This window comes from Artibeus jamaicensis, unplaced genomic scaffold, assembly GCF_021234435.1.
Source record: "Artibeus jamaicensis isolate MK-2021 breed Jamaican fruit bat unplaced genomic scaffold, CSHL_Jam_final contig_464, whole genome shotgun sequence".
Lineage (NCBI taxonomy): Eukaryota > Metazoa > Chordata > Mammalia > Chiroptera > Phyllostomidae > Artibeus > Artibeus jamaicensis.
In genome coordinates, this window is record NW_026521842.1 from 15,012,843 (window position 1) to 15,025,254 (window position 12,412).

General features: G+C 48.0%; 1 protein-coding gene across 5 annotated transcripts in view; it reads left to right on the plus strand.

Moving 5' to 3' along the window:
* ATXN1L (ataxin 1 like) overlaps window positions 1-12,382 on the plus strand; it is a 14,923-nt gene extending 2,541 nt beyond the window's left edge. For 2 of the 5 annotated variants that reach the window (XM_053666643.1, XM_037164034.2), the window contains one exon: window positions 721-8,352. In XM_053666643.1, coding sequence (XP_053522618.1) covers window positions 837-2,900 — 2,064 coding nt within the window. In that variant the 5' untranslated portion in view covers window positions 721-836 and the 3' untranslated portion in view covers window positions 2,901-8,352. Of the gene's footprint in view, window positions 1-717; window positions 8,353-9,458; window positions 9,563-10,067 lie in introns of those variants that run through there. The other 3 variants (XM_053666644.1, XM_037164043.2, XR_008391894.1) reach the window with 2 other exon arrangements.
* Window positions 12,383-12,412: the final 30 nt, after the last annotated feature.

The window sequence follows — 12,412 nt, forward strand, 5'->3', positions numbered from 1 at the left end:
ATTTTGTTGTTCCTTGGGGAGGAGGAGAAACAAATAAATCGTAGGACACTAGTGCCATCCCCTCCCCACAGAGCCCAGATTTGAATGTAGTATTTCACAGGGCAAAGACAGTACTAATGTTCCTAAAGGCGTAGGGAGCAAGGTGTATAAAAATAGGACGTAAGCAAATCTGAGGACTTACTGACACCTGGGTCCTCGAGGTAGTGGTGATTTGAGGCAGAGGAGGACGAGAATTTAACAAGGCCTGGGCTGAGGGGACTAGAGATAGGTGAGTTCATAACCCAAATTGGGCTGGGGAAAGGAAGTGAGGTTGAGGTCGTATGTTTAGGAAAGAAGGCAGCACCGTAGTCTTTGGCGGCAAAAGGAGAAAGGAAGAAGGGCCCAGCAGCTCTGACCGTGTATTCAGATCCTTCAGGGAAAAGGCTGAGAATAATCATAGGCACAACTAATCACGAAGCTGCTGGTGTCTCTCGGTTTATTTATGCTTTGTCGAATGCTTGTCCTTGTAGCTCTGTGGTTTTGTGACTATTTTTTCATATATATCCTAGGCTGAATGAGTAAGGAGGGTAGCATCCTTGTTTGCCCCTCTCTCATACCTCTTTCTTTTTTTCAACAGTCTCCTTTGTTACATCTCCCTATGAGGCCACAGTTCCTTCTGTTTCCTTTGATTTGGTTCTCCCTTAGGTTACTTTACTTTGCCTCTGATTTGTTCCCTAGCAGATGTGGGCGTCTCAGCCAGCAGCAGAGAGGGTTCAGGGGAGCCACAGAGAAGCCCCTTCTGATGCCCCAAGGAGCAAGCCAACCCCTTCCAGGCTCCAGGAACACCACAAAGCAATATGAAACCTGTTCATGAGAGGAGTCAGGAATGCCTTCCACCAAAGAAACGAGACCTCCCCGTGACCAGCGAGGATATGGGGAGAACTACCAGCTGCTCAACTAACCACACACCCTCCAGTGATGTCTCTGAGTGGTCCCGAGGGCTTGTGGTGGCAGGGCAGAGCCAGGCAGGAGCCAGAGTCAGCCTGGGGGGTGATGGAGCTGAGGCCATCACTGGTCTGACTGTGGACCAGTATGGCATGCTGTATAAGGTGGCTATGCCACCTGCCACCTTCTCTCCAACTGGCCTCCCATCTGTGGTGAACATGAGCCCCTTGCCCCCCACATTTAATGTAGCGTCTTCATTGATTCAACATCCAGGAATCCACTATCCCCCAATCCACTATGCTCAGCTCCCATCCACCTCCCTGCAGTTCATCGGGTCTCCTTATAGCCTTCCCTATGCTGTGCCACCCAACTTCCTGCCGAGTCCCCTCCTTTCCCCTTCTGCCAACCTTGCCACTTCCCACCTTCCACACTTTGTGCCATATGCCTCGCTCCTGGCAGAAGGAGCCACTCCTCCCCCACAGGCTTCCTCCCCAGCTCACTCATTCAACAAAACCCCCTCTGCCACCTCCCCACCTGGGCAGTTGCCACATCATTCCAGTACTCAGCCACTGGACCTTGCTCCAGGCCGGATGCCCATTTATTATCAGATGTCCAGGCTACCTGCTGGGTACACCTTGCATGAAACCCCTCCAACAGGTGCCAGTCCAGTTCTTAACCCTCAGGAGGGCCAGCCTGCTCTGGAAGCAGCCCCTGCCAATGGACAGAGACAAGAGCGAAATTTAGTAAGACGAGAAAGCGAAGCCCTTGACTCTCCCACCAGCAAGGGCGATGGCCAGGGACTGGTGCCAGTGGTTGAATGTGTGGCAGATGGACCGTTGGTGTCAGGTTCTCAGACTGCACGGGTGGAGGTGGCAGTGCCGGCACACCGAGGGACCCCAGACACCGACCTTGAGGTCCAGCAGGTGGTTGGCACTTTAGCTTCTCAGGACTATCGTGTGGTGGCAGCGCAGAGGAAAGATGAGCCCAGCCCCCTCAACCTGTCCCATCATACCCCGGACCATCAGGGTGAGGGGCGAGGGTCAGCCAGGAACCCAGCAGAGATGGCTGAGAAAAACCAGGCCCGAGGGTTCTACCCTCAATCCCATCAGGAACCAGTAAAACATAGACCTTTACCCAAAGCAGTGGTTGTAGCCAATGGCAACCTGGTGCCCACTGGAACTGACTCAGGCCTGCTGCCCATGGGCTCGGAGATCCTGGTGGCATCAAGTTTGGACACACAGGCCAGAGCCATCTTCCCAGATAAGGAGCCGACGCCACCCCCTGTTACCTCCTCCCACTTGCCCTCCCATTTCATGAAAGGCGCCATCATCCAGCTGGCTACAGGGGAGCTGAAGAGGGTGGAGGACCTGCAGACCCAGGATTTTGTGCGCAGTGCCGAAGTGAGCGGGGGGCTGAAGATCGACTCTAGCACAGTTGTGGACATTCAGGAGAGCCAGTGGCCTGGATTTGTTATGCTGCATTTCGTGGTTGGTGAGCAGCAGAGCAAAGTGAGCATTGAGGTGCCCCCCGAGCACCCCTTTTTCGTATATGGTCAGGGTTGGTCCTCTTGCAGCCCTGGGCGGACTGCACAGCTCTTCTCTTTGCCCTGCCATCGACTACAGGTGGGAGATGTCTGCATCTCTATCAGTTTACAGAGCTTGAACAGTAACTCAGTTTCTCAGGCTAGCTGTGCTCCCCCAGGCCAGCTGTGCACCTCCCGAGAAAGGCCTGAGAGGACAGTCTTGGGACCCAGAGAGCAATGTGACGGTGAGGGGAAGAGCCAGCCATCAGGCGAGGGCTCCCAGATGGTAGAGCCCTCGCAGCCAGAGCCTGGTGCTCAGGCCTGCTGGCCAGCTCCAAGCTTCCAAAGATACAGCATGCAAGGGGAGGAGGCACGGGCTGCACTGCTCCGTCCCTCTTTCATTCCACAGGAGGTAAAGCTGTCCATCGAAGGGCGTTCCAATGCGGGAAAATGAACCTCTCTCCCAGACCAGACTGGGGCTTGCCCCAGAGCTGGGCCTCACTGCGAGCAGGCAGAGGATTTGCACATGCCGAGCAAGGAATGGCTCTCTTGGCAGTGAGATTGGAGGGGCGGGGGAGAAGAGGAGGCATGAAGGCAGCCTCCCAAGGCAGGGTCTGTTGCTCATTACCCCGTGGCATTCTTTCAGGACAGCCCCAGAGGATGCTGTGATGGGGAGCAGCAGTCCTGGGCCAAGGAAGGAAGGGGGTACGTGCAGGATAAGAGACATTCCAAATATCAGGGCCTCCCTGTTCTTTCCTCCCCATCCCTAGCTCCTGCAAGGGGCAAGTCAGTCTTTGGGAGCAGGTGGCAAGAGGGAAGGAGCAACGAAAGAGCCAAAAATGATGATACACAGCTTATAGTAGCAGTTCAACTGTCTGAAGTTTATTTTTTTCTTTCTTTTTTGTGGTGGAAGGGCAGGAGCCCCATGGTTGGAATAAGAGGGTTCCCACCCAGAACTCTTCTTTTGAGAGCTGTGCACTTTAAAGGGTAATGTTGTTACACAGATGTCTGTGGCTGGTTTGTGGGGGAGGAGCGTTCATCTACAGGACTCCTGTTGATCCTGCTTCAGCCCTTTTCCATTTCTCACCATTCCTCCCACAAGCTTCTAGCACCAGGAGAGAGAGAAGCCCCTCCGGGGTTCAGAGTGAAGTACTGTTTTGGTGGGGACCTGGTCAGGGGACTTTGGGAAAGACATTTTGGCCTGTCTGACCAGGCTCTGTGTGTGGCTTCTGGAAAGGTAGTTGATGTAACAAAGCTCCACCTACCCAGCATGCCAGACCTGCTTTGAAATTATACTAAATCTCTAGCTGGTAATGGTGACTTTTGAAAGAACCAGTGGACCCTTTCCCCAGGCCCTGCATTCCTCTGTCTGTGTTGTGCCTAAGTGCCTGCTCGGCTCCCATCCTTCTGTTGCCCTAACCCCTCTGCATGGTTTCTTGACCTGGGCCTAATTTGTAACTGCTCTGTCTTTCCCCTTCTGCAAAATTGGTTTTGTCCACTCTGACCAAGACCTCCAGTTTTTGGTGTGCAGGGTCTCTCTGGTTTCCCCTTCAGTTATAGTCTCTGTTGCTGTAAACTGAGAAAGAATCATGTCCCCTCATCTGCAGCTTGTTTGTGAATCATGTCCCCTCCTCTGCAGCTTGTTTGTGGAGAAACAAGAAGGGAACTGTGCCCTGGGTCAGGGCACATACACCTGGCTGGGCGGTGCTCATCCTGGCATTTTTGTACAGCTCCTCCCATCTTAATTCCCCTTTGTCTCCTCGCTGTCCCCTTCCACAGTTGACTCTAAGATTCTGGATAGTCTTGATAACGCGTCAATACCTTAAGTTGCCTAGATTTTGTGGTGGAGTATTCCTCTGCAAAGAGTATTTTCAATCTTGGTTGCATTTGCCCCCCTGTGTCTTAAGCCCACATTTTTTTCCCCACAACTTTTAGCATCAGCTCAGACTGTGGTATTCTACTGGGTATTGAGAACTAGGCTCCCCCACCAGCTTTCAGGTGGGTGGGTGGGTTTTTTGTTTGTTTTTCGGGGGTCTTTAGACTCTTGAAGTAACTCAGGGTATTGTCCACCCAGCTCTGGAAAGGCTTCTCCCAGGGTACGATCCTGGCATTTCCTTGAGAAACGTGCTCGGACGCCAATGCCTGGCCTGCCATCAGGAGTCTCATGCCTCTGAGGTCTGATCTCTGCTTTGTCAAAGGCTTGAGGCGAGTCTTGTAACCTCTCACTCTTTCACTTCCTCCCCAGCTGCCAAATGGGGATAAATAATCTTACCTACCTCCTGGGGGGGAGGGGGAGTTCTGAGAATGGAGTCATTCTTAGTGTTCAGGTGCTAAAGGTTGTTCTAGTGGAACAAAGTGGCTGAAACTGGCTTGTTTGTTACAAGTCCTACACTCCACTGTTTCATTCCTTGAGAGCAGTTACCTGGTAGGCCAGCTTTTGGAGCCTCATCCAAAGGAAGCTGCTGACCTACTGCAAGTACTTAAGTCTCTGGTTCACCTCAGAACCAAACACCAACCCTGTCTGATGAACACTCAACCTTGTACTCATTTGGGATCACGCCCTTCCCTCTCTGTCCCCCACATTCTCTGAATGCTGCTTTCTGGGGGTCTGGGGGGGCCGAGTCTTGAGGACTCCTCACAGATATAGTAGCCCTTAGAGAAGGCCTCATCTCTGGCTGTTCTGTGAACAACTCACTCCTAGGGGCTATTTGCTTGGGTTTCTCAAAAACATCCTTCCTCATAGGAAGGCTTATCAGCTGGATAGTGACATGCACGCAGTAGACAAGAAACGTCCACCAAGGGCATCAACTGAGCTTCTTCCTTGCAGGAGCAAATCTCTGTCTAACCAGATACAGGCCAAGTAGTTTAAATCACATAACCCTCTACTACCCAGTCTTGTAACTTCCACTTAACCTAGGAAAGAGAAAATCTTGTGCACCTTGGTAAGTTGGGCCCCGGCCTTTCTGCTGCTGTTCCTCTTCTGTCTCTTGCTGGGAAAGCAGTACCAGCAGCTCCCCTGATACTGTGCCATGCATATGTAATGTATTAATACTTGATTTTGCTGAGCTGTGGAAGTGTCTTTTGTAAAGTGTGGTCTCCCAGAAAGAAGCTCTGTGCTCTAAATCTTGATCAGAGCTATGGCATTTCCCTTGCCTTTTCCCTCTGGTTAAGTCTTTCTTCCAAGCATGAAAAGTAAGAGTAACCTATGGTGTGTCCATTCTTCCTTTCAGGAATTTTATAAGTTTGCAAGAGACCTGCGAGCAGTTTTGAGAGAGTGAGCAATTTAGTGGGAAGCTGTCAGCTTTCTGGGGAATGGGCAATTGAAGAAGGCCAGAGCCAGTCCCTTGTCAGTGGTAGAGGCCATTCCCAGAGCCTGGGGATAAAAAAGGACTGCTAACTTCAGCACTAAACAGAAATGACTATACCACTTTAAGAGTAGGGGAAACAGGTAAAGGATGGGTAATACATCCAAGTCTTAGATCATCAGTCCTGTCAAGGTTAGTATGCAGGAGGGTGGGGAGGGTGGCGGCCTGGGAAGGGGGTTGGGGGTCCAGAGCTGAGCACTCACACCTATGAGGAGGAGCCCCAGTGGATCTGGACTGACCCTTCTACACTCTTGGTCCCAGCTGGTCAGAACACCAAGGGGTTTGGTTCGTGCTGCTTTGCCACCGCTGCTGTCTGCTCACTGTCCTGCCTGCTGCCCTTCAGAGCTCCCTGTCCTTCCATGTCTCTGGCCATATAGATGGAATCCCGGCACCCTTTGCATTCTCACCTGTGCAAGTATTTATAGCAGAGTCAAGGGGACTCGGAATTGTATGGCTTGCTGCTGGCGGGTGGGTGACGCCAAAGGGATGTGGTTTTAGTGCTCGATGGGAGCCCTTTGGCTCCAAATCTCTGAGTGTCTTGAGGGAGAAACCAGCAGGTCCTACTAGTGGGTGTTTTGTATTAATGTATTTCCTTTGTGGTATCTTGTATCCTGTTTTTAAAGTAAATGGCGGGAAACCAGGTTAGGGTATCAGTACCCCAGGGAAGTTCATTGGCTCCAGTTATGTGGATTCTGGTCTGGGGTTGAGAAAGGGTCTAAAGTTGGATTGGAACAGCCCCTCAGTGGGGTTTAGTTTTATTTTTACCAGTGGGCATCATGGGAGATGCACAGGTTGGTGGTATCATTTAAACTTGCAACAGGTGGGCATATTGAAGAGTTGAGTGATCACACTGGAGGTGAAGTGTGGACATGGGTTAACTGAGAAAGGGCCTGGGTCCATTAAAGATAATCTGATTAATTGGCCATGGGAGATTAGGTCACAGTCTTAAAAGCAAAGTAAATAGGGCAGAGGCCAAGTTTTAGGGAGACTTGTTGGCTTCCTAGGGCTAAGTTTACTGAACCACACTGAAGCTACAATACTTTCCAGATGGGAAAAAGTGTACACTACAGTTGAAGAGCTGAACTGTGCTGGGTTGGATGTTGACCAGGAACCTATTAGCCCTTTGCTGGGAAGCCTTCACCTTCCAGGCTTCCCTGGAGTAGGGAAGGCCTCCTACATTATGCAATAATAAGATAAAGCATCTGAGTCTTTGCAGTTGTCAGTTGCTCTTTCAACTCCAGGACCATTCTTTGGACCAGAAGCCTGGTCTGGGCCTAGGATGACACTGGCCCTTGAGATGCTAGAGTTGACTGCACTCTCTCCTTACCTGCAGACTATGCACAGTGCCTGGGGCAGAAGGAGGAGCGGTGGTGTGGTTTGCCCTGCTGAACCTCCCCAGCAGGAACAGTAGTAATAAATGCACTTTTCACACTAAGGTTTCTTTATTATTTCTGTTAAGCCTAGATTCTCCCTCAGTAGATTGCAAACTCAACAGTCTGTGTGGTCCCATTTTAACTGCAAATGCCCAGCAGTGAAGGTGGCGCCCCAAACTGGGCTCCTGTCTGCAGTGTGCGTGGCAGCAGCCCATGTGCCTTTACCTAGTGTCAAACTCGCAAGCATTGATTTCTGTCTTTGACTGTCATGGGGACTGAGGTTCATCAGAGAGAGAGAGCGTGAGCTGATGACGCGGTGGTTTTACACCCACTCCCTGGACAGGGAGTGTGCACGTAGTTGTGAGCTGTGAGTGGTTAGTGCATTGCTGGTATTGCTGAAGGCAGGGTTCATCCCTCACTTGCTTGATACTCACATTCGAGAGAATCTTGTGTGGGGGGAGAGACTGACTGTTCTCTTGACAAACTTGAAGTATTAAAAATAAGGCTGTCCCCTACAACCTTCCTAGTCACGTATAGGATCCCTGTAGCCAAAACAGTGTATGTTCCAGCTGCAGAGAGCAGACTGCTCTCAGCTTGCACAGCACCTTAGGGGAGGGAAACATGGATAGGGAATGGGGTGGAGAAAGGAGGATGGGAATGTCATCCAATTGGCTTTAGGGTCCCGAGGAATAGAGAAGGATCACTGGGGAGGTCTAGATGGATCTGATTGGTGTAGGAGTTCCCTGTAGATAAATTACTGACCCCCAACTACCATCCCCAGTATGTAATGGCTGAATTAATATGTAATCAACTGCATTGTATCTAAAGCCTTAGAACTAGTCAGGTGCTCCCCCCACCCATACCATTTCTTACCCTCTAATCCTACCTGATCTTTAACAAAGCATTAATAATTCTAAGGATAATCTCTATTTTGTTGTGCTTTTTTGTAACTGTTTTAAATAAATCAATTTGTACTGTATATTTGTATTTTTGTGAGATCCTTTTTGCTGTTTTACCATTTTAAGTCTCTGTACTTGGCTACACACAGATTGTATTTTTATTGTTAATGCTCTTCTTATGGATACCTGCATTTAACTTGTGGACTATGTAAACTATATATCAATATCTATATATCTATATATCTATCTATATAAACTACTAGCTTTTCCTTTTGGTGTTTGCGCCTTTTTCCTGTCCCAGCCTTAGAGGGCCGTTGGGTGGGGGTGAGAAGAAGCCCTCCGTGGGCAAGCTTGTAACAGAGACCACATGGTACCCGTCGCTGTGTGACCAACTCCAGGCAGGTTGTGTGAGCTAGTCCTGGAGCATGGTCTGCACATTTTGTTGCTGTGTATTTCAGAGACCCAGAAGCCTACCTGTAGGCCACCTGTAGATAGTAGTGTAGTTGATGAAAAGGATTTGAAGATGTCTTCATTGGTGGCCTTGTCTCCCATTTTTCTTTCCTCAGGAATAATGTCAGAAATTGCTGAAATAAGTCAGTTTCAATGATAGTTACTGCTTCTAACTCAGAAAGCTTGCCACTCAGTTACAAGATGGACTTACTGAGCATTTACTGTGTGCCACAAACTGTCCTAAGTGCATTATATATTAACAATCATTTGTTGCTAGTAGTTATATTTTATGGGTGGGGAAACCAAGATGGAGGTCAAATAACTTGCCTGAAGTAGCACAGCTATTAAATAGCAGTGCAGAATTTTAAATCCAGGCATCTAACTCCTAAGTCTAACAGTTCAGAAAGTTAAATGAAATAATCCATGTAAAGTGCTCAGAATAATCTTTGACGTGTAGTGAGTGCACCACCATTTTGAAGGACCCCAAGTAGGCCTTCGGGAAGGAAGTATGTAAGAGAGAGGCATTCGATTTAACTACTTTCTTTTAAATGTGCAGAACTTCATAATAAGCTGATTGAAATGTTTGTATTTTTCACAACAGAAATATTTCAGTCTATCAGGAAAGAATCAACCCTAGTTTCGTGGTTGAGGGTGGGGATCCGATAATGCTATTAAATAACCTTGAACCAATGGAGGTCAGAGAAGAGTCCAAGTTTCCTTGTCGTGATATTGGAAGAGGTCCACATTTCTGGCATAGTTATTTTTCTGGCTACAACTTAACTAGGGCACTTCCTTCTGGACCTGAAGATCTATAATTATCTAAACTGTACACAACCTTTGGTGCAGGCTAAGGAAAGTTCTGTGCTTGTTCTGTACCATCACAGAAGCTTTATAGAAATGACCTCAGCCCTTGTCTCCTCCACAGTTTGGCAACCATACAGAGTAGTCGCTTTGTGCTAGCCTTCACCACTGCTGGCTCGAGCTCTCGTATCACCTTAACTCTGGATTATCCTACTTTGGCTCTGGGAAGTAAGTAAAAAGGTGAATTTCTTCTCTCAAACATGAGTTCCTTGATGCTGTGGACCTTAATATTTCAACTATTTCTATGAATGTATTCCTAAGTGCAGCTGTCTGCTCTCTGGGATAGAAATTTAAAAGTTTGACAAACTGAATCCTGCCCAGAAAAATAGCACCTAGTCTAAATAGCATAGACTCTTTAGAAGATGCCAGTTTGCATCGTGGCCACAGAGTTTTACCACGATACACACTCCTGTCTGCACTCTCCTGCCTGCCCAGGCCCTGGGGCATGAGGCCAGTGCTTTGCACCAGGCCCAGTCTGGTCTCTGTATGTAAATTCACAGAGAAACATGAATGGATAACTAATGATATTAGACCACTAGGAATCAGTAATTTTCCACAGGGAGTTTTAGGAGATGTTTACTGTAGTCTGCCTGAAATTGGCAGACAAAATTAAAGAAGTTGCTTTGGAAAGTGTGAAAGAAAGCTGCTAGTGAAATCAATTCTCCTCTATCAGGTGAAGTAACTGAAATTAATGAAGCCCTTGCAGAAAATCCAGAACTTGTCAACAAGTCTTGTTATGAAGATGGTTGGCTGGTCAAGATGACACTGAGTAAGCCTGCAGAATTAGATGAGTTAATGAGTGAAGAAACATGAGAGATGCATAAAGTCTACTGAGTGAAAATGGAGTCCCCCCTAAATAAAGTAGTATGAAACAACTTTTAAAAAGATGCCAGTTAGACTTCCGGCCAAGATGGAGGCGTAGGTAGACACACTGTGCCTCCTTGTACAACCAAAATAAGGACAACAATTTAGAAACAAAAAAACAACTAGTACTAACTCCAATAACCAAGGAGTTAAAGTAGACACATTCATCCAGACATGTAGGAGGGGGCAGAGTTGGGCAGCTGAGCAGAGAGGGGCTGCGGCAAAGAAGTGGCGGCTGGCGGATCCTCGGGGCTGCAAGGTGGCAGCACACAGACCCCAGTGAGGCAGCAGATTGTGGAGGGGCACAGCGCACAAGGTGGCTAGCAGACCAGGCGGTCCCACGTTCGTGCACAGATAAACCAGGCGAAGCTGGGGAGTGGGACAGACTGTGCAACCGAGGGTCCCAGCTCGGGGAAATAAAGCCTCAAAACACCGATTGAAAACACCTGTGGGGCTCCAGCACCATCCTTGCCCCAAGTCTTTTAACCTGAGTGTTAGTGTTTTAAAGCGACTCCTCAGGAGTTCTGGCTGCTGACTAACTGCCCCCCTCACCGCATCCCAGCTGGGACCTCTCGGCAAGACTGTAACTAGGGATGTTTGTACAACCAGACTATATTTTGTGGTTTAAGAATAAAATTGACTATGTTAAAATATGTATATATATATATACACACACACACACCTGTGGGGGTTGAGGTGCCGGGAGAGACTCCCAGCCTCACAGAAGAGTTCATTGGAGAGATCCACGGGGTCCTAGAATGTACATCAACCAACCCACACAGGAATCAGCACCAGAAGGACCCGGTTTGCCTGGAGGAAGTGGGGGAAGTGACTGAAATCTGGCAGAGAGGAAAGCAAAGGCCATTTTGCTCTGACCCCTCCCCTACATACAGCATCATAATACAACTAGGTTGCCCCGCCCTGGTGAACACCTAAGGTGAACACCTGCCCCTCATAGGTAACAGGTGCGTCAAGACAAAAAAAATGGCCCAAACAAAAGAATAAATCAAAGCTCCAGAAAAATACAACTAAGTGACAAAGAGATAGCCAACCTATCAGATGCAGAGTTCAAAACACTGGCAATCAGGAAGCTCACAGAACTGGTTGAATTTGGTTGCAAATTAGATGAAAAAATGAAGTGAAATGGAGAATGTACAGGGAAATAAAGAAAAAAGTAGTGATGGGAAGGAAACTGTGACTCAAATCAATGGAGTGGACCAGAAGGAAGAAAGAAACATCCAATCAGAAAAGAATGAAGAAACATGAATTCAAAAAAATGAGAAGAGGCTTAGGGACCTCCAGGACATCTTCAAACATTCCAACATCCGAATTATAGGGGTACCAGAAGGGGAAGAGGAGCAAGTGGAAAACTTATTTGAGCAAATAATAAAGGAGAACTTCCCCAATCTGGCAAAGGAAATAGACTTCCAGGAAATCCAGGAAGCTCAGAGAGTCCCAAAGAAGTTGGACCCAAGGAAGCACAGATCAAGGCACATCATAAATTATCTTAGCCAAGATTACAGAGGAGAGAATCTTAAAAGTAACAAGACAAAAGGACAGTCACCTACAAAGGAGTTCCCATCAGACTGTCAGCTGATTTCTCAAAAAAGACCTTGCAGGCAAGAAGGGACTGGAAAGAAGTATCCCAAGTCATGAAAGGCAACGACCTATAGCCAAGATTGCTCTATCCAGCAAAACTCTCAATTAGAATGGAAGGGCAGATAAAGCGCTTCTCAGATAAGGTTAAGTTAAAGGAGTTCATCATCACCAAGCCCTTATTATATGAAATGTTAACGGGACTTATCTAAGAAAAAGATCAAAAACATGTACAGTAAAATGACAGCAAACTCACAATTATTAACAACCACACCTAAAACAAAAACTAAGCAAACAACTAGAACAAGAACAGAACCATAGAAATGGAGATCACATGGAGGGTTAACAACAGGGGAATGGAAGAGGGAGAGAGGGAGAAAAGGTACAGAGAATAAGTAGCATAGACAGTAGGTACAAAATAGACAGGGGAAGGGTAAGAACAGTATGGGGAATATAGAAGCTAAAGAACTTATATGTATGACCCATGGACATGAACTAAAGTGGGGGAATACAGGTGGGAGGGGGTGTGCAGGGTGAAGGGGAGTGAAGGGGGGAAAA